We start from the raw sequence: 22,651 nt of genomic DNA, 5'->3' as shown, positions 1-22,651 counted from the left end.
AGTATTTTCTGTACAGTGAATGGCACGTAGTGCACTATATAGGGGACAGGGAACGATTCGATGTATCGGAGCTATTTGAATTCTACACAGAATGCTATATTTTATAGCAATATGGATGAGATTGTGGCTGGCATACCCTGTCAAATGCGGCTTTACGGAGCTCAACGGCTCTGAACGGCTCTAGCCCAAGCTGTGATGTAAACGAACGCTATTGGATATTTTAAAAAGGGGCGGGGCTGCTTGATATGTCCCGTCCTGTCTTCCTGTTTCAGTTAAAATGACGTCAACACAGAGTAACGCTGCGTGTTTCTAAACATGTCAGGGGATCTTTAAGTACTGAGTAATATTAATTAACTACATGCACTTACTGTATGGTTAGGGTTTGGCTTAGGGGTACTTGCATGCAATTATGCATAATTAATTGTTATTATAATAGTAAGTACATGTAACATGTAACAAGGACACCTTAAAATAAAGTGTTACCAAAAATTCTTAAACCAGCCTAAAGTGGTTTGCTGATCTCATCCTGCCATGAAGTTAGTTTCTGGTTCCTGATGACTGGAAAAGTGTTAACTGATAGTATTTTCCATCCTTGCGAACACACACCGCGGCCTTTAAAGCATCAGCGTCTCATGAAAGGCTGACGTGAATGGAGCGTTTGAAGGCAGTGAAGGTGACCGTGTCTCTAATATAATGTGCTCTCCTCAGATAGCGCTGTTGATCTCCTGTTGAAAGTCCAACATCCAGGAGAGAACCACAGGCCTCCGTAAACCACAGAGGATAGCTGCTTTTCATTCACGCTGCTCCGTTCCTCGCCGTGCGATCTGTGACGTGCTGTGCTTGTGTTCCTAATGAAAGAGCCTGATGGCTATAAAAAGGGATTTCACCTTTCTATCCCAGTTTCCCTTCGTTTGTCTGATGATCTTGCTCACATTTGTAGTTCACACAAACTACACACTGACCTCAGCGTCCCATCACCGCAGTGCATTCACGCTGATTAGAGTTAAAAGGTTAAAGTGGAAAAAAGTCATTTAATTTGGTTAATTTTTCAAACATGAATTAAGATAAATGAGAGGTTTCTGTTCTGTTCAAGACTATAAATGAATCCATTTAGCAGTTTAACTGAAGAGATGCCATCACTTTATATGGTGCACAGATTTAATTTAGGCTTTTATTCACAAATAAACACACGCATACAAACACTGCTGTGTTTACCATATGTGTACGTTGTTTAGATGTAACTAAAAGCCTAAATTAAATGTGTTCATCATGTAAAGTGATTGTATCTCATCACAAGACTTGGATTAAATTGCTCAATTCATATGGATTTGATTTACGAAGACTGTTTTGGATTTAGTTTTGGTTACCTGAACTTTCAATGGGAAACAAACCTCTCGGGTTTCATTAAAAATACCTTCATTTATGCATCCGAGATTAACCAAGATTATGGGTTTGTAGCAACATGAAAAACAACACGAGGAAATGGCAGAATTTAGAGAGTGTGTTAGAGGGTTACTTTTTTAATAAAAAATAAAACAAGTAGATAAAATTGAAATAGCATAGAGAGTGCTAGTGTTAGAGTGTCAATTTTTTTTAAATAAAAAAGAAAATGAGTAGATAAAATAGAAATAAATTAGAGAGTGTGTTAGAGGGTCACTTTTTAATAAATAAAAAAAAACAAGTAGATACAATAGAAATAGAATAGAGAGTGCTTGTGTTAGAGTGTCAAGTTTTTTAAATAAAAAAAGAAAAGAAGTAGATAAAATAGAAATAGAATAGAGAGTGCTAGTGTTAGAATGTCAAGTTTTTTAAATAAAAAAAAGAAAATGAGTAGATAAAATAGAAATAGAATAGAGAGTGTGTTAGAGGGTCACTTTTTAATAAATAAAACAAATAGATAAAATAGGAATAGAATAGAGAGTGCTAGTGTTAGAATGTCAAGTTTTTTAAATAAAAAAAGAAAATGAGTAGATAAAATAGAAATAGATTAGAGAGTGTGTTAGAGGGTATCTTTTTTAATAAATAAAAATAAAACAAGTAGATAAAATACAAATAAAATGGAGAGTGCTTGTGTTAGAGTGTCACGTTTTTTTTAAATAAAAAAGAAAATGAGTAGATAAAATAGAAATAGATTAGAGAGTGTGTTAGAGGGTCACTTTTGTAATAAATAAAAATAAAACAAGTATATAAAAAAGAAATAGAATAGAGAGTGCTAGAGTTAGAGGGTATTTTTAACAAATAAAAAGAAAACAAGTAGATAAAATAGAAATAGAATAGAGTGCTAGTGTTAGAGTGTCAAAAAAAATTTAAATAAAAAAGAAAATTTGTAGATAAAATAGAAATAGAATAGAGAGTGCTAGTGTTAGAGTGTCAAGTTTTTTAAATAAAAAAAGAAAATGAGTAGATAAAATAGAAATAGATTAGAGAGTGTGTTAGAGGGTCACTTTTTTAATAAATAAAAATAAAACAAGTAGATAAAATAGAAATAGAATAGAGAGTGCTAGAGTTAGAGGGTATTTTTTAACAAATAAAAAGAAAACAAGTAGATAAAATAGAAATAGAATAGAGAGTGCTAGTGTTAGAGTGTCAAGTTTGTTAAATAAAAAAAGAAAATGAGTAGATAAAATAGAAATAAATTCGAGAGTGTGTTAGAGGGTCACTTTTTAATAAATAAAAATAAAACAAGTAGATAAAATAGAAACAGAATAGAGAGTGCTAGTGTTAGAGTGTCAAGTTTTTTTAAATAAAAAAAGAAAGAGTAGATAAAATAGAAATAAATTAGAGAGTGTGTTAAAGGGTCACTTTTTTAATAAACAAAAATAAAACAAGTAGATAAAATAGAAATAGAATATAGATGTCAGGGATAGTCCAGTCTCGTCAGGCCATAGACTGTTGCTCTAACCCGTTTGCTCTCCATCTCTCTCTCTCTCAGCACCTGATAATAAAGATCCCTGTTTACTTTACCTCCACTTTACCTCCTTGGTCTCCTTCTGTACTGTGACATAAGACCAGACCTACCCCAAACTCTCCATGGAGCCACAACCACCGAACCCCCCATCACTGGAGGATTTAATCCAAGCCTTCCGTACACCCGTTGTGTCTGCCTCCCACAGTCCCATGGCACGGCCCGCTATCTTCTCCGGTGAGTTGGGCTCAGCCCTCAAATTGCTACCTTGACTAGAATGAATGTATCATTAATGTCATCTCACCAATCCCTTTCAGCGCAAGCCCTTGTAGACTCTGGTTCTTCGGGGAACTTTATATCCCGCAACACACTCCACCGCCTTCAACTACGACCACTGAAACATGCCCAAGTCCTCAATATCCTCACCATCCAGGGAAAGCCGTTGGGTCGTGGGAAGATCCAGCTATGCTCCCCCACCATCACGCTCCGCATTGGGTGCCTTCATGAGGAACTCATCTCTTTTCTGGTGCTGGAGAATTCCACAGCGGAGATCATCCTGGGACGCCCCTGGTTAACCCAACACGCACCCATCATTAACTGGACCACCAACGAAGTTATACACTGGAGTGAGTACTGTCGGCAGCACTGTATGTCCCAAGTTCTCCCTCTGTCACCTGGTTTCCTCCCGGTCTGTGCCACCTCCATCGAGAGCCCCGAACCCACAGAACCTCACAGCATTCCCAATGAATGCCGGGCGTTCCAGGATGTGTTCAGCAAGCGGGCCGCGACGAAACTACCACCTCATCGGCCATGGGACTGTGCCATAAATGTGCTGCCTGGAGCTCAACTCCCTAAGGGTAGGATATACCCGTTGTCCATCCCGGAGCATGGAGCGATGGAGGAGTACATTAAGGAGGCTCTCCAGCAAGGCTTCATCCGGCCGCATCCCGTTTCTTCTTTGTGGGCAAGAAGGACGGAGGTTTGCGGCCTTGTATTGATTACCGAACTCTCAACTCACAAACAGTGAAGTATCCGTATCCCCTTCCACTGGTGCCGGCAGCCCTAGAGGAACTTTGTGGAGCTCGTATCTTCTCCAAGCTGGATCTGCAAAGCGCCTATAACCTCGTTAGTACCCGCCATGGTGACGAGTGAAAGACCGCCTTCATCACGCCCACCGGACACTATGAATACTGCGTTATGCCGTATGGCCTATCCAACTCACCTTCTGTATTCCAAGGATTCATGAACGAGGTGTTCCGGGAGTTCCTCCATCATTCTGTAATCGTTTACATCGACGACATCCTGACCTGTGCATACTTCTCCCGCAAGCTTTCCCCGGCGGAGCAAAATTATGACATCGGGAACCGCGAGCTTCTCGCCATCAAACTCGCTCTGGAGGAGTGGAGACATTGGCTGGAGGGAGCTCTTCATCCCTTCCAGGTCATCACTGACCATCGGAACTTGGAATATCTTCGGGAGGCCAAACGCCTAAACCCACGTCAGGCACAGTGGGCGCTGTTCTTCACCCGTTTTCAGTTCTCAGTTACCTACCGGCCCGGACCCAAGAACACCAGAGCAGACGCTCTGTCGCGCCTTCCTCAGGCCACGGAACGATTGATAACCCCTGAGACCATTCTCCCTCCAGCCCTCATTGTGAGTCCCATCCAATAGACGCTTGACAAAGAGATCCGTCAAGCCACCCACTCCGAACCAGCTCCGCCGGGAGGTCCAGAAGGGAAGGTCTATGTTCCATCCACTCTCCGTAACACCCTTCTGGACTCACTACACTCTTCTCCGGGCTCTGGACATCCAGGCAGCCAGCAAACCCTCTCGCTCCTCGAGACTCGCTACTGGTGGCCCGCTATGGCGTGAGAAGTCAGGCGCTTTGTCCAAGGATGCTCAGTCTGTGCCATCACCAAATCTCCCTGTCACCTGCCACAAGGCAAGCCGGTACCACTTCCCATACCCCACCGGCCCTGGTCCCACATCTCGACTTCGTTCCGAATCACACACCTGTATCCTCGTAGTTGTCGACCGATTCTCAAAAGGATGTAAACTTCTCCCCCTCAGAAAATTACCCACGGCCATGGAAACCGCAACACAGTTATTCCACCAAGTCTTTCGCAATTTCGGCATCCCGGAGAATATCATCTCTGATCGTGGGCCCCAGTTCATCTCCCGGGTCTGGAGGGCCTTCTTCCATCTCCTTGGCGTATCAGTAAGCATCACCTCCGGATATCACCCACAGTCCAACGGCCAGACTGAGCTCAAGATCCAGGAGATCGGGAGATATCTCCGTAGCTATTGCCACCAGAACCAGAACCGCTGGAGCCTCTACCTTCCCTGGGCCGAGTACGCACAAAACTCCCTTTGACAGCAAACCACCGGCCTCACCCCGTTTCAGTGCGTACTCGGGTACCAACCTCCCCTATTCCCGTGGACGGGAGAACCATCAGACGTTCCAGCAATGGATCACTGGTTCAGAGAGAGCGAGAGGGTCTGGGACTCAGCGCATGTCCATCTCCAGCAGGCAGTTCGGAGACACCAAGCTCAGGCCGATGTTCACCGCCGCCCTACTCCCCGATACCAGCCGGGAGATAGGGTGTGGTTATCCACGCGGGACATTCGTCTCCGACTGCCTTGCCGCAAGCTGAGGGATAGTCCAGTCTCGTCAGGTCCAATCACCTCACACACCCGTTCGCAATCACCGGAGTACTAATCAGCCGCACCTGTCACCACCTCATCAATATTAGCTCAAATACCCAGTCACTGCAGTCACACTTCGTCTGGTCTTGAGTTCACTACGCTACTCCTTACCTGACTCACTAACCCGGACTCCATCCTGATACCTACCTGTCTCTGTGCCATCCTCTTCAGCCCGATCCTAGAAGGAACCCGTCATCACGTGAGCTAGATCCCTGCCATTCCATAGACTGTGGCTCTAACCCGTTTGCTCTCCATCTCTCTCTCTCTCAGCACCTGATAATAAAGATCCCTGTTTACTTTACCTCTCCGTCCTTGGTCTCCTTCTGTACTGTGACAATAGAGAGCTAGAGTTAGATGGTCAAATGAAGATGGAAGAGATGTATTTTAGCCGTTTCAGGACTCAGCTGCTCGAATCGAGTTGGGCAGGTCATTCCACCAGCAGAGAACAGTTAATGTAAAAGTCTGTGAAAGTGATTTTGTGTCTCTTTTGGATGGCACTATAATGCGACGTTCACTTGCAGAACGCAAGCTTACCAACATAGATCAACAGTTCGGTGTTTCCCGAATCCACAGTTGCAACAAAACAGCATCACAAAGTTGTGTGGTTGAGCTACAGCTCTCGCCCTGTGCTTAGAAGAAGAGTTTACTGTTAGTATGACGTGTGGAATTAAATAGATCAAAATAAGCAAGCTAACATGTAGTACATTCTGTATTTTTCATTCCATACATGTACAAATTTTGGTAAAACTTTAGATTTTAGGACCAATTCTCACGGTTTTGAATAAAAAATATTAGCAAACGTTACAATTGGAGACGCCAGATGAGCTTCTTTTACCTCGAGCGCCACGTTTTTAGAAGGGTTAAGCACGTTTACATAGAAAAGCAGAAAGCTGTGCAGAACTGCTACTGTATGTTTGATGTTTGAGGTTTGCATGATGCTGGCAGACTGAAAGCTGCTGCCGTTTTCATTTACTCTTATGTTTTGACCTCTAAATCTGATCGTCTACATTTCAGCTATGGATTATTTAGCATTTTTCTTATTTTATATTATTTTTGAACATTTGTAATGCTCAGTTTGGGTTAGACTGTATTTTACAGTGTCTTTGTTACAGTGTAATTATAAATTCAAGTACTGAGTAATATTAATTAACAACATGTACTTGCTATAGGGTTAGAGTGAGGGTTTGGTTTAGGGCCAGTTGCATGTAATTATGCATAATTTATTGTTATTACTATAGTAAGTACATGTAACGTGTAACAAGGGCACCCTAAAATACAGTGTTACCATCGTTTGTACAATAATCGCCTTCATATTTCATGCATCTTTTCTGCGAAGATATTTAACAAGTTGATTTGTTTTACACCATGCCGATCTTCATGTGTGCTGCACTTGGAACAGAACTTTCTTTAACCAGATGATTAATAAAGAGAATGTTACTTGAATCATGTGGTAGTTACATTGACTAGTTACACGTTACAAAATCAGAACCTTGAATCAGTCAAACATTCTGAAAAGCATCCACCATCTGCTGCTGACGCTGTAAAGGCGGATCAGGTTCATTTGTTGACTGCACTGCACATCAGAAGAGCTTCTGAATTCCCTCCTGCGCTTACAGACCTTCCCGATCAATTCTTCTGCAGATTCTACAAGCTGTTAATCTGTTGCAAATGGCCAACTAAAGATCACACACACTCTCACTCACACACACACAGACTCACTCACACACACACACACACACATACTCACACCTCTGCTCTTACCATATGTCTGCACTCAGACCTACAAGCTGTCGAGGGTCTGAGTGAGTCAATAACTGAGGAATGCTGAAGTGTGTGCTGTCTCTGCTGTGAGGGGTAATTGCGGCCCGAGCAGGGTTGAGTGTGAGCACTTGTGATGTGTGTGAAGCGTGACCCTGTGCTCTTGTGTCTGTAGGGTTGGAGCGGCGCTGGAGCGGCGGTGTGGGTCGCTCCGGTCCTGCTGTGGCTCTGGTTCCGGTTGAAGATCTGCCGGATCTGTGTGTCCTCCGCTTCTCCTGCTGGCTCAGTGTGTAGTGGACCTTCACTGGATCACACTGTTGAGCAGTACATGGAGTGAAAACCATCCGCTCTTGTGATTGTGGAGTTCTGCCGCTGCTGATGTCGAGCTCAGATTGCGAACATGACACCTGTAGTCTGTCACTCTCTGATTGTATTTTTAAATGTGTATGTATTTGTCTTTATATTAAAGGGTTAATTAATCCAAATCATGGTTTTGTCATCATGTACTCTCCTCGATGTCATTCCAACCCTGTCTGACTCTCATGCTTCTCTTTTCCCTTCAGTGAAAGCGTATAGTAGTGATGCACTGAAATTTCAGCAACCAAACATATTTGATCAAAACAGCGCCAAAAAAGGGAGAAAAAAAAAAGTGATTTTCTTTTTTCTCCAGCTGAAGCAGTTTTGGAGATGTCAATGAAATGAAATGCAAACAAAAAATTCACATAATGTCACATTTTCCTCAGGAAAGACATTCAATGTCCAAACTCGTTAGATAGGAAAAAAAATACTTTATAGAGAAGCATTTTGATAAATGCCCTGTATTACATTGGCATTTTTTTCTTTGTTTTATTTAATGTACGTTTAAATAAATCTGTCATGAAATCAAGTTTTTATTACAGCCACCGTTTAAAACAGCTTCTGTCTGGTGCACGTGTGTTCCTCAGGCAGCTTTGCAGGAAGATTTGTGAAGCGTCTCGGAGTCGTTGCCTCAGTTCTTCTGGATTGAGTCAGTCTCAGTTTGTTCTGTTTCTTCATGTACTCGCAGACAGACTGATGATCAGATCAGATCTCTGTGTGGAGCACTGGCTGCTGTCAGACAAAACTCTCACTGCATGATTACAATTAATGGCAAAAGGAATGTTTGGAAATGTAAACTGATATTTCTTGCTGACACATTACAGCAAAAGATAGAAATAACTGACTTAAAAACATTTTGTTGGTGAAAATACTAATAACCTTTAAGATTAAGACTTTTGCACATTAGTGTGTATATATGTGTGTGTGCATTTATATTATATGTAACATACAGTAAATATTATATTTAAATGTATTTATATAATTGTTTTATAGTATATGCATTTTTACATATATTTATAGAGAGAGAGAGAGAATTTACATTTCAAAATTGCATGAACTACTGATGAACACATTAATTGTTATTTGAATTATCACTAGGTTTTTTTTAACCATGTGTTAGTGTCTTTGGAAGACTTTTGTCTTTCAAACACATTAAAATGCACAAATTCACATTATTTCTTATTTACATGCACTGCAGGGAAACTTGGAGAACTTATATGTATATATATATATAGACAGAGATTATGTATATGTGGGTTAATGGGTGTGTGTGTGTGTGAGTGAGAGTGTGTGTGTGTGTGTGAGCGTGTGTGTGTGTGAGTGAGAGTGTGTGTGTGTGTGTGTGTGTGTGTGTGTGTGTGAGTGTGTGTAGTCAGTATTCAGTGGAGTGTGTCGCCCTCTTGTGGCCGCTATTTGGAAATAACACCATAAGCTTGAAGATTCTATATGCAAGTATCAAATATATTCATTTGCATATGTTTGTAAGTTGTAATCGTTTGTTTTGCACCTTAATATGCTGCAGGGGAAGCAGAGCAGCGTCTCTTAATGGTCTCTGTCAGAATGTGCTGCTGGTGTCTTTGTCAGATCACATCCCTGTCGGAAATGACTCCCAACAGCAACTTCGTCTTGTGTAGTCCAGTTTGGAAAAGAAGAAACGGGGCAGAAGAGAAGTAGTTTAATCCGATTAGAGGGCTTAAAGTGTGTTCGCGGGAGAGTGTGGCGCAGATGTGTGCGGTCTGAGGCGATCTTTGCGGCGCAGGAGTCAAATCAATGCTCAGGCCGCACTGAAGCAGGCCCAGATCCAGCTCAAAGCCTACAGGCGTTACGTTACCGTGCGTCAGGAAGATGTCTCTGGAGGAGTACAAGCGGCATTACGCCTCTCTCAACTCAGAGTCTGGATGTGAACCAGTCGGCGGAAGATCATCAATATCTGTAGCTTTCGGCGGAGAAGAGGAGAGACTGCATTACATCCCCATCCCAGTGCTAGGAAAGGGCTCTTTTGGGGAAGCGACTCTGTACCATAGACTGTATAAAAACATGGACGTAGTGTCCGTGACGTCACCCGTAGGGTTCCGAAGATAGTTTTTGAAGCTCAAAAGTGGGTGGAGCCGGCCGTCGCCATCTTGGCAGCGCATCACCGCGCGTCACTCCCGGATAATCGAAGATGGGCAAAGAGGCGGGAGCTGGTTGTTGAAACCACGCCCACCTAGCTCTTTGGTGGTGACAGCAGCGGCAATCCACCTGTCACTCAAGTGGCCACGCCCTTAATTATGCAGAACTTTAAGTCTTAATATAATTTAAACGGGTGAGTTATAAAAAAATTCACCCCCCCTCACAGTTGTCATGAAGGGCTAAATTAGCTATATAGACCAAAATCATTTTTTGAACCAGGCTGTAAACATGTTTTTTTCTGCTGTAATGTTGGGCATTTTAAAATGGGGAGTCTATGGGATTGACCCCCTTTTGCAGCCAGCCTCTAGCGGCCAGTTGATGAATTACAGTTTAAGTCACTTCCTTGTTGGCTTCACGAGAGAGAGCGGGAGGTTGCCGCTCGCTCTGTACAGACGCACTGAGGTGAGCGATCAGGCTCATTATATATTCAAATCAGCCGCAATTATGAGCACACATCACTGTCAGAGGATGGGGACTCTGCTCTGATTGGTGGATTGGGCGCTCCGGCCACGCCCACTGATAACGAGCGGCCAGTTGTTCAAAAAGCTGAATTTGGATCCAGGATCAGGTGGTCCGTCTTACTTTTGCTGGTTTTTCAAAGCAAAATCGGGTTGGATCACAATGATCCAGATACACACTTTTCCAGATGACCAATCTGGATTACTAGTGCTCTGCGGAGCCCCAGATAATGGAAAAAAAGAGATGCTTTTTCATTCTCTCAGAAAATGTTTGCATTGCATTCACACAAGAAACTCTGCGTTCGCTCACAAATAACTTCTGACGTCTTCATCTCTGATGATTGTGCCAATGTAGTTTGCAAACAGTGATTTAAAAAGACTAAATTAAATATAATATTTTTGTTTAATTTTGACATCTGTTTGGGGATTATTTTATGGCACCAAAATCTGTCTACCTGCCTAATGTGTGTGTATGTATATTAGTGGTCGACCGATATCTTGGAAAGCAGGGTGGCCGATATAAAGCCATACAATATTGCTAAAGCATTATACACAAACAAGTAATGACTATATATATATATATATATATATATAATATAACAATATAACAATAAAAATTAATAAAAAAAATAAAATATTAAAGTAAGGTAATTATATATACAGTCGTGGTCAAAATTGTTGGTACCCTTGGTAAATATGAACAAAGAAGCCTTTGAAAATGTATTGTTAAATGCATTGTTTATCATTTTTATTAAATTTTTTATTTAAAAAATTTACAAAACCTTTCAATGAAGAATAAGAATTTAAAATGGGGAGAAAATCTCATTATGAAATAAATGTTTTTTTTCTCTAATACACACTGACCACCTTTTTATCCCTGTGTGCACCAAACCCATCTTGAGTGTTTGCTGCTAAAAAGATAATTTTTTGTTCCATCTGACGACAGATCCAGGTCCCGTTTGAAGATTCAGTCGTGTCCGAAAGCTGGGGTTTGTCTTTAAATGAGAGCATTTTCTTTTCTTGGTTTTTTCTTGAAATTCTCCCAAAACATCATGTGGTGAAGTAGGTGCTGTTTGAAATGTTTTTGATGCTTTCTGACCCCGAAACTCAACTATTTTCTGCAATTCTCCAGCTGTGGTCCTTGAAGAGTCTTTGGCCGCCCAAACGCTCCTCTTTGCCTTGCTTTAAGACAGTTTAGACACACATCCTCTTCCAGCAGATTCGTATCATTTGCTGTTGATTGGAAATTCTTCATTATTGCACTGACGGTGGAAATGGGAATTTTCAATGCTCTTTTCCTACAGCAACGTTTTATTTTGTGAAGCTCAACAATCTTGTTCTGCACATCAGAACTATATTCTTTGGTTTTCTCGTTGTGATGGATGATTAAGGGAATTTGGCCTTTGTGTTCCTCATATTTACACTCATGTGAAACAGGAAGCCATGGCTGGATAATTTCATGTTCCTAGTCACCCTGGTGTGCTAGAAAATTGTAAATATGAATGAGAATATACTTCAGAGATATTTTATTATTTATTTTACACGACTGTGTGTGTGTGTGTGTGTGTGAGAGAGAGAGTGTGTGTGTGTGTGTGAGTGTGTTGAGTGTGAGTGAGTGTGTGTGTGTGTGAGTGTGTGTGTGTGTGTGTGTGATATTCTTAATGTGATATGCATTCTTCAACAGTGAATTTTGCCCAACCTAGTACTCATGTCAAGTCAAGTCACCTTTATTTATATAGAGCTTTTAACAATACAGATTGTGTCAAAGCAGCTTTACAGCATCACAATAGGAAAATAGTGCGTTGATGCAAAAGGACAATAGTAAACACTCAATACAATATAAGAAATGATGAGACTGCTCTGGTGTTTTTCTCCAGTATCAGAGGTGAAGCTCATCAGGAAGGATCTGTCCACTGAAGAATTATACCTACAGGCCTGTCAGCTGGTGGGAGTCGTTCCTGTCAGATACTTCCTCAGAAACCTGGGCTCTGCCACCATTAACCTCAACCATCATGGACTCGGTCCTCTGGGAGCAAAAGCCCTGGCCATCGCTCTAGTGGTAAGACTGGCCGTTTCTGATGTTTCTGATGATCTACAGCTGATGTGCTGATCTCAGACGCTCTGTGTGTGTAGACGGACATGCACACCACAACACTGGAGCTGGCAGACAACTCCCTGTTAGCCAAAGGGGCCAGATATCTCACGGAGATGCTGAGGGCCAATTTCACCATTCACAATCTTGTAAGTCTATCTTACTATTCACCTGTTGTGATAAATTTGTCCACTAGAGGGAAGCAAAATGTTAACTTCTGGTGTCTTCCAGGATCTCTCTGACAATCACCTTCAGTCTGCTGGAGCCGAGTGTGTCGCTAAGATGCTCCTGGAAAACATTTCCATTAAATCCTTAAAACTGTCAGGTATTTCATGCATAAGTACATTCAGCATGATCATAAGGTAAACCTGATTCACAGTGACAAACCAGAATGTTTATGTTCACAGGGAATAGATTTGCTGAAGATGATGCCAAATGGTTTGCAGATGCGTTTGCTGTAAGTTCATGCACCACAATCTGTTTATACAAAACAGATGTAGCTAAAGTGATCGATCACCCAAACTGAAAATGCTGTCATCATTTACTCACCTTCATCTCTTTCCAAATCCATATGACTTTCTTTGTTCAGCAATACACAAATGGTAACCAAACAGTTTTGGTGCCCATTGACTTCCATTGTGTGGACTAAAAGCTGAGACCTTTCTCAAAATATCTGGTTTTGTGTCTCACAGAAGAACGAAAGTCATATGGATTTGGAACAACATGTTAATTTTTAGGTAAACTATAGTCACTCATTCATCTAAATGGGGGAAATGTGAAAAAGATATCCACTAGATGTGACTGTTTCTCAACAAGAGCATGTGTTTTTTCATTGTACATCAAATATAAAGCAAATCTAATCAAAGTGATTTATCTTAATTTTGGTCCAAAAAAAGGCACATAGGGGGAGTGTCTGAAACAGTTTTAGCTTTGCTTTGCTGTGCACTTTTTATGGGTGTTCTATTCTATTCTATTCTATTCTATTCTATTCTATTCTATTCTATTGTAATAAAAAAGGTAATTGTGGCTTTGTATCTCACAATTCAGATTTGTCTTGCAATTCTGAGTTTATATTTCACAATTGCAAGAAAAAAAATTCATAATTGTGACATTAAAAGTTGCAATTACCGTTTTTATTTCTTATCTCGTGGCTGAAAATAAAAACTGAATTGTGAGATGTAAAATCAGAATTCTGAGAAAAAAGTCTGAATTGTGAGATATAAACTTAAGAGTTGCAATGTCTTTTTAAAGCACACCTTACATTACATTACCAAAGCTAAAATATTTCCCTTAGTGTTTTTAGTTTAGTAAGAGTAATGCATACAGGGTCGCGCAAAATCCTGTTTAAAAATTGGCTGATAGTAAGTTTGGCATGACAAGAACATGACTTTAAACACAACAGAAGGGGTTTTATTAGTCTGACACAGGTTTTGCAACAAAACATAAATAATTGCATCACTTATTTAGCCAAAATATGCTATTGCATGGTTATTTACTTTTTAAAAAGTCATCTTGTCACTTAAACAGTAGAGCAATGGCACTAACAACACCAAGGTCATGGGTTCAGTTCCCAGGGAAAGCAAGAACTGATCAAATGTGTACCTTTCATGCTATGCAAGTCTTTTTAGATAGAAGTGTCTGTCAAATGCATGAATGTAGTTTAGCTTAGCATAACACAAACTGGTTTAATAGACTGTCTTGATGATCTACAACAAAGTATCCTGATAACACACAATGTTTTTGATGAGGCACTGAGGATGGCATGGGGATCGTGAACTAATTCTGCTGCTGCAGAAATTACACACTGCAGCTGATGCATGAGTTACAGAAACTGAATAGCAACTGGATACATCTCAACTCTAGTTCCTGAGAATAGAAACATCTGTATCTTTTCAGAGCAACTACAGAGTGAAGGAGCTGGATTTGAGTCACAATCAGTTCTGCGGCAGAGGCGGTGAACATCTGGGTCAGATGATAGGTGAATACGACACGCCTGGTGTGTGAGAGTTAAACTTCACTACACAAAGAAAGCAAGCACAATAAATACATGTATGTTCATGCAGCAAATAATGATGGTTTAGAAGTTCTTGATCTGAGCTGGAATCATCTGCGAATGAAAGGAGCTGTAGCTTTCTGTGCTGGACTGAAGGTACCCACACACAAACACACAGCTCAGTGTCACATTGTCTCGTTTAATGGCTTTGGAAACGAGGGCGCTTTGGCTTTGGGTGAAGCACTCAAGTTCAACAACACCATGGTACACCTGGACCTCAACAACAACCGCATCAGCGATGAAGGAGCGAGCCTGCTGTGTAAGGGACTGGAGACCAACGACACGCTCAGAGTGCTGCAGGTGCGTCAGGCGGCTCTTTAGACTGTCAAGTTAGATTAGAATCACCTTTTTAAACATTGCACATGTACAATGCAACACGATCATATGCAACAACTCATTTGAGTAATGAGCAAATAAATTATGTTACAGGGCATTATAGACTAAATGGCCAATTTTAGTCATTTTAAGGCAGAATCCCATTTATTTTACACAGATTTTGAAAGTAATCATGTGTGATAATGATAATTGTTTTCTTACAGATGGCGTATAACTCATTGACTGTGGAGGGAGCTCTTACTTTGATCAACGTGGTCAAGAACACACCCAAAACTGCCATCGAGGAGATCAACATATGTGTGAGTGCAGGAGCGTCACGGCACACAATGCACAGTATAAATATACATTTTTATAATCAACAGAGCTGTTATTATTTATAACTTAAAACTTTATTACGTAAACATTCACTGTACTTACTGCAATGCCTTCAGATCCAATTATATGCAATTAAGACTAGAAGCGGAAACACTAATTATTATGCATTATGCATTTATTGTTGCTATTCCAGAATATTAAAAATATTAGGCTTATAAATTGTGCATTTTCACAAAAAGCTAAAAGTGAAGATTTTATACAATTTTGGACTGGTTTATGCAGCCTTGCACAACATTCAAACAACATTATATTTATTGTGGCCACAAATTAAGAATACATTCCCCCATTTTATGAATTAATTCCCTCGTTTTAGTTAAATCATGGCCATGAATTAAGAATTTGTTATCTAATTTTAGTAAATTGTGGCCACATTGTACTAATCTGTTTAAGTAAATCGAAATGAGGGAAAGAATTAGCACAATGTGGCCATGATTTACTAAAGTGAGGGAACAAATTAATGGTAACACTTTATTTTAAGGACCAATTCTCACTAACTAGCATGCATATTACTAGCATATTGCCTGTTTATTGGTACTTATAAAGCACATAGTAATGTCTTATTCTGCATGAGCATATTCTAGATCCCTTAACCCAATACATAAACATAACCACTACAACTACCACCTTACTTACTATCAATAAGCAGCAAAATAGGAGTTTATTGAGAGAAAGTTAATAGTGAATATGCGTTCCCTAATCTAAAATGTTACCATATACTTTTTGTCTATCAGTTTGGATCAGTCAAAGATAAATATTCCTGATACATACAATACTTGAAGGTTAGTCAAGTCAAAAGATCAGAGTGCTTACATCTTGAAGGCATAAAGAAAAACACATAAAAAATAAAATAAATAAAATTATAAAAACAACATGACTGTCAATATCATGGACTTTTAGTTTGTTTTCTTTCCTCATGCTTTCCTTGACCTAGTTTTCCCTCGTGTTTGATTAGTTCATTCTGTTCACCTGTGTCTAGTTAATTATCTTTATTTGCCTCTGTACTTAAGTTCCTGTCTGTGCTGCCATAGTTTGTAAGATCTTGTCTGTGTTTTCACGTGTGCTAAGCCTTCCTCTTGTGGATTTACCTTCTGTGTGGATAATTAAAGATAATTTTACCTTCATCTCCGAGAGTGTTTTTAGTGCACCAGAGTGTGACAATGACAGTGCATAAGATACATAAGATAATAAAATATCATATTCATAGAATCATATAAGTGGTCTTATACAGGATTCCATAGTTTCCTACATAAATCTAGCTTGTCATTTTTGATCAATTGGAACAATGGTGTTTTTTATGTGAACTGAATTTGTGTAAAAATACTGTAGAGTTTGACTGGACGTATGACCTCTGACATCACCAAAAGCCTTACAGGAAGTGTTTTGTCCTGTATTTATTTTACTGTTCTAACTGTGGTAACTATGGGACAGACATACCAGTTAATAATAATAATTAAAATAAAAAATAAAATCTAGAATGGGCATAAAATGTGTTTGTGTTTTAGAACGTGCTGGTGAATGAGAACTTCGTGCAGCTCTTGGAGCTGATCTGCCAGGAGCATCCCAGTCTGGAGGTGCAGTATGGAGGCGTTGGCGGCTTTATCGCCAAAAAGCCTCGCAAACGCATCGACCCCATGAAAGTCATTCAGGTAGATAGTCCACACTCATGAGAATGAAATCTGCTGAAATCTGGATTTGTGTGTTTCTCAAATGTACGGTCTCACTACATTTGCTGAATTGTCTTTTCGAAGGATTACCTTGATCAGCGCAAGCTTCGCCTGTGGGACTTCTTCCGTAACATCGACAAGGATGGGACAATGCGTGTTCCTGTTGTAGACTTCAGGAGAGCCGTTCAGGTATTGACCTGGGTCCGAGAAAGTCCCACTTTCCTGAAAAGTAAAAAGTCAAATCCATGAAGCTCGTTGATGAATGTCCAGAGTGAGCAGAGCTGCAATCTAGACAAAGAACAAGCTCAAGAAGTATAAGAGAGTTTTCATTTGTTTGCATGTTTTCATTATTCCCAGACTTCCACTTGCGTTATTTCAGTGCTTTCATCATCACAGCACTACTATTCTGACATGTGGAAAACGGTTTAAAGGGGTCATATGATGTTATTTTAAAGATCATTATTTTGTGTATTTGGTGTAACAGAATATGTTGACATGCTTTAATGTTCAAAAAACACATTATTTTTCAAATACTGTACATTATTGTAGGTCCTCTATGCCCCGCCTCTCTCAAACGCTTCGTTTTCTACAAAGCCCCTCCTTCCGACAAGCGCAGTCTGCTCTGATTGGCCAGCTGACCCAGTGCATTATGATTGGCCGAACACCGCAAGCACTCGTCAGAAATGTAACGCCCCTTACCATAATCGCAAGCTTCATCTTTCAAAATAAATGTAAAGACAGAGCCCGAAAGGGGAACAGAGTCGCGGGACAGACACAGTGATGAAGCTGGTACGTGTTTGCAGTACACAAGCCACGGTTAAGACCGTGAATAAAAGTTACGCCTTCTTTCTTTGCTTGAACATTTGGGCGGTGTTATGCAAATCTTCCCAGATCGTGACGTAGGTATGTGGGGGCGTGTTAGAACGAGCCGTTTTAGGTAGGCGTGGCTGACTCTTAACTTTTATAAAGAATATCTCTTTGGATTTGAGACTTTAGTCTTTGCAACTTTACAGATCTTCTTTATGCACCAAGAGCTTGTAACACTCCAAAGAGAAAGGAAAAAATTGAAATCGCATCATATGACCCCTTTAAGAACGAGCAGATGAGTCCAAACAGCAGTGTAAAACTAGGCCTAAGCATCAAACGACATTTTATTTTTGACATTTTATATCTGATCACACCAGCAATCCAGCATCCCATTGGAGAAGTTCCAGATTGAGGAGTTGATTCAGAGACTGGACAGAGACCGAACAGGCATAGTGGACTACAGGTGAGCTCACTTTTACTGCTCTACCCTCAACACTGAACTAATGAAGCCATTAATTATCAAATGCATGACAAAGCACACAGACTCCGTGCACCTGGACAATTCTCTCCAATAATGCAACTTTATGATCATGTTTACAAACTTAACCATGATCATAAATCATAAGCTCTGATCCGTACCCTAGAGAGCTGCATTACTGTCATCTGTCTACAGTACATAGGCAGTAAAGGGAACCTCATAAGTGACTAATTTTCAGTGCTCTACATCAGTGTTCAAACATCAGCTCTTCACTACAATATTACAGTAAGCATAAAAGTATATGTCTTGAAGCTTTTATTGGTCCCACTTTATATATTAAGTGGCCCTAATACATGTGTACTTACATAGTAACTAGATGTGTACGTAGTATGTAACCACAGTGTAAGTACACATTGGTACATAGTATCTACAGCTGTAATATTTCTGTAACTACACATATGTATCAACCCACTGAATGGTATGTGTAAGTACAAATGGTTCCAATTACTCTTATGCATATAGTTGTTACAAAATGCAGTTATATAATTCCAGTTACATGAGTACTTAGTGAAGTGAAAAAAAGTGTTGTAGCAATGTCCTGTTACACATTTGTACTTACACAAACTCTACACAGACAGCACCACAGTGTTCCTCACATGAAGCACACAAGAAACTTGACTCACAATTGATTTTGAATTTGGTGGTAACTTGTTGCCAACAACTCAGTTTTGTGATATTATTTTAGATTACTAGAGCTGTTTACACGGGTACAAAATATCTTACACAGATATTGCTACACACATGTAAATAGAAAACAGAACACAGTTGTCCTCATGAAGCAGACGTGCCTGTAAGCACTTGCACAAAACTTGTTGAAGCGGATACTTTGAACCCATAATTCCCAAAAGTGTATTCCCACCAATCCTGCTTTCTAGATTTTACCAACACTTCACATCTGTTCAAACCATTCAAAACCTGAGGATCAGTGTGGCGCTCACATTAAAATCTTCAGTTTGATATGGAGATTAATGGAAACACAGATGTCGGATACAAGTGAAGTCATAAGTTAAATGTAAAAATAAAAATAAAAATCAAGTTTGGTCAAAAGATTGGAGCTGTACCTTGCAGTGTAAACGCAGCCTAGGAGTTTTAGGTCTATATTACACTACTTCCAGTTCTCATTGCACTTGCTGAGAAAAAAGACGTTCACAGTGCCGTTACTATTGCTGAATTAATGTCTCGCTACCCTACAGAGGCCTGGCAGATACTAGGAAACAGATGATGCGAGACCACCGGCGCCAATTGCGTAAAGTGGAGTCCCGGCAGAAGAAGGAGAAGCAGAAGAGTGACAGGATCCTAAAAACCTTTGAGAGCGCCGTAGAGGCCGTCACTCCACGGAGCTCCATGATAATATCACCAGGTGCTGCCAAAGAGGACTCCAGTGGCCTTCAGCCATTCTCTGCCACCCCGCTCAGCTCCTGGCATCATATAATCATGTCCAACAGCAGCCGCTACTCTGTCAATAACATGAGCAGCGAGCATGTGCATCTTCCCATGATAGGGAACGCCTCGAGCTCACCAGGCATGCGCTCGTATTCCCAGCCGAATCTTTTCGCCAGCATCCCTAAACCATCCACCAGCAAACCTGCTTCTGCCCAGGGAATGCACTCGAGGTCCAACCCGAGCGTGTGCAGCAGTAAACTCAGCCCCACAGCTAACCTGACCAGATCCAGGCCTGCGTTAAACACAGAACCAACCAGTAAAACAAAAGTTAAGGGGAAGAAAAAGAAAACCAAGAAAAGAAAAGAAAAAATATAACACCAAATGGACATGGTGTCCATGTGGTGGCGATGATTTTCAGTGAATAAGGACATTTTCGTAGGCTTTTATCTACAGCTTGTACGGATTTTGTCACAATGTTCAGGGAGGTTTATAATATGTCCGACAGTGTTTTCAGGACATGGGAGTGGATGAACATCTTCATCTGTTAAGATTTAACCTATAAAGATGTGTTTAAAAAGTAAATGTAGTAAAAACAGGTCTGATCCCTGGTTAAATGATGAGATATGGCGTTGTAGACAAGCTTTTTAAATTGCAATCCATGCTTTGATATCATCAAGACTTGACTATTGCAATGTGTTATATAAGGGAATTAGCCAGTCATCTATATCTAATTTGCAAAAAGTTCAAAACTCTGCTGCTAGACTCTTAATGGGTATTATAAAACGTGAATATATTACTCCTACCCTGGTCTCCCTGCATTGGCTTTCAGTTTATTATAGGATTGATTTTAAACTTCTGTTATTGGTGTACAAATCCTTGCATGGACTCGCACCGGTCTATCTTTCAGATCTCTTAATTGAATATCAGACTGGACGAAGTTTGAGATCAGCGACTCGGAATTTATAAGAGACACGCGGCTACTGTACAGGATTTTAAAGTACAACTCAAAACACACTTGTTCCAATAGCTTTTAATCTGTGATAATTTTATTAAATGTGTTGCCTGTGTGATGCGTGTTTTTCTGTGTGACATTGTAAAGCACATTGATCAGCTTGTGTTGCTTTAATTGTACTATATAAATAAAGTTGCCATTGCCATAAAGTTGTATCTGGGAGCTCAGAAGTCTTGCAATATACCACATGGGATATACGGACATTTTTTTCTTACTTGGTCAATTATATTGTATCAGTTTTCTTTCTTATATTCATGTATGTTGTTTTGCACTATTTTCAGTTTTTTCTGTTTTATTTGCGTGTAAACACTTTGGAAATGTGAACGTAAAGTATTTGTCATGTCAGTAAAAGTACTACATTTGAAACTGACAGAGAGAGACTTTTAGTGCATGTGATTCTACTTTGATGAGACTCAAAATCATAAAGTTGGAACAGCAAAATTCCCCAAATTGATTACTTAATAAAAGGGTATGTAAAATATTTGAAGAGCCCCAATAAACAGGTATATATAACATGGTCGTGTCATTTACCAGCCTAACTACTGCTTCTGTAACTCTGTCATGGTTGTTCAAATTGGCAAATTTATTATGCAATTTACTATAAATAACCTAGACGGCACCAGGATACACATACAATTTATTTGGTTTTACCAATTGATAGTTGAGATCAATGTGAATTGAAAAGAAATTGCCATTTATAATTTATTACTCAACATAATAACAGGGTTGCCCATTTTAGCCCAAATTAAGATACTCAATATTGTCTTGCTCATTTGGGACCAGTTTAGTTTGCTTATAGGTCATTGGTAAACATATTTTTCATAAATAAAGAAAAAACTATTTTCTGATCATATTTCTTACTGATAAATTGGGTGACATCATTCCTTTTTAGTGCCAGTTTATCTGAATTGCACAGCGTCCTGGCCTGCTGATAACATATTTCATGTGAAAGCACACCTGTATTGTTTTTACTGTCTACGTTTCAACATAATCTGACCACTGCCTTAAATCCACTAAGTAAATTGCCTTAGAGGTGTTGTGTAAAGGACATAAGCAAATGAACATCATCAGTTGTCAGAGAATAATGCTGTGAAAGGTCCAGATGCTGATAATGTCACAAGATATGATGGTCTTTAAAAGCCAGAGAGCTCCGTTCCTACAACACAACTAACTGATGCATGATGATTGCCACGCTTCTTTATTTCGTCCTCTTCAGGTCTGCTGTTGTCGAGGGGGTGAGTACAGTACAAGTTTATCTCTATAACCTGTTTAAAAGCAGCAGAACTGAACAAGCTATACAGTTTAATTATCAGGAAGCATCATGAAGCAACTCTGACCTACAGGACACATGAGACTTATAGACACCACTGTCATTGCTTTTGACTCAGCCAAACTCAAAAGTTGAGATTTGAATGGTTCATCTATTGGAGAAGATCTGACATACAACAGCGGTTTACTGCAGTTTAGCAGACACAAGAGAAACTATGTTCACCCATAGATTTTAAAGGGACAGAAAGTAAAACTTTGACTGGAAGATCTCACATACTTGAAAGTGTATAAACGATCGACGTAAATGCAATGTAGTTGAGCCATGTAAAGCCTTAAAAACAAAGGGTAACACTTTAGTTGAGGGACCAGTTTTCACTATTAACTAGTTGCTTATCAGCATGCATATTACTAACATATTGGCTGTTTATTAGTACTTATAAAGCACATATAAATGCCTTATTCTGCATAACCATATTCTAGATCTCTTACACCTACCCAGCGTTGACGCCACGGTGGGGCCTGAGGGGCCCGGCCCGGCCACCTCGGTCACTGTGCCCCCTCACCTCTGGTGCCGTCTCCGTAGTGGGCGCCCTGATTTTAGTCGGTGAGGCAAGGTACTGCCCTGGGAAGGTCTCCCAGGCTGTTAAATACACAGATCATTTCGGTTCGTTCTTAGCAAAAACTTTTTTTTTTTCGTTCAGGTTATGCAGAGCGAAATAAAAACAGTGCTTCATTTAGAAATAATTCTTATTAACTTTGCTATTAT

The 22,651-nt window shown here is 40.1% G+C and overlaps 3 protein-coding genes across 3 annotated transcripts in view; all 3 read left to right on the top strand.

The window, feature by feature from the left end:
- The window catches only part of LOC107749548 (diphthine--ammonia ligase-like), a 98,929-nt gene extending 91,145 nt beyond the window's left edge, over positions 1-7,784 (top strand). Inside the window, exon 14 of the mRNA XM_016564730.1 lies at positions 7,545-7,784. Within this exon, the coding sequence (XP_016420216.1) occupies positions 7,545-7,663 (119 nt within the window). The 3' untranslated portion in view covers positions 7,664-7,784. The remainder of the gene's footprint in view (positions 1-7,544) is intronic.
- Positions 7,785-9,571: 1,787 nt separating this feature from the next.
- lrrc74a (leucine rich repeat containing 74A) lies at positions 9,572-19,762 on the top strand. The gene is made up of 12 exons (XM_016564728.1): positions 9,572-9,719; positions 12,234-12,415; positions 12,490-12,597; positions 12,680-12,773; positions 12,856-12,905; positions 14,345-14,426; positions 14,512-14,801; positions 15,041-15,136; positions 16,715-16,858; positions 16,961-17,065; positions 18,061-18,146; positions 19,417-19,762. Exons 1-12 carry the CDS (start codon positions 9,572-9,574, stop codon positions 19,430-19,432), a joined length of 1,401 nt encoding a protein of 466 aa, XP_016420214.1. The 3' UTR covers positions 19,433-19,762.
- Positions 19,763-21,797: 2,035 nt separating this feature from the next.
- The window catches only part of olfm4.1 (olfactomedin 4, tandem duplicate 1), a 4,351-nt gene continuing 3,497 nt past the window's right edge, over positions 21,798-22,651 (top strand). The window contains exon 1 of the mRNA XM_016564727.1: positions 21,798-21,851. Coding sequence (XP_016420213.1) covers positions 21,798-21,851 — 54 coding nt within the window. The remainder of the gene's footprint in view (positions 21,852-22,651) is intronic.

This window comes from Sinocyclocheilus rhinocerous, unplaced genomic scaffold (genome assembly GCF_001515625.1).
Source record: "Sinocyclocheilus rhinocerous isolate Xijiao unplaced genomic scaffold, SAMN03320098_v1.1 scaffold1071, whole genome shotgun sequence".
Classification (NCBI taxonomy): Eukaryota; Metazoa; Chordata; class Actinopteri; order Cypriniformes; family Cyprinidae; genus Sinocyclocheilus; species Sinocyclocheilus rhinocerous.
The sequence above is the reverse complement of the archived record's forward strand: the minus strand, read 5'-3'. Positions and strand labels throughout refer to the sequence as shown.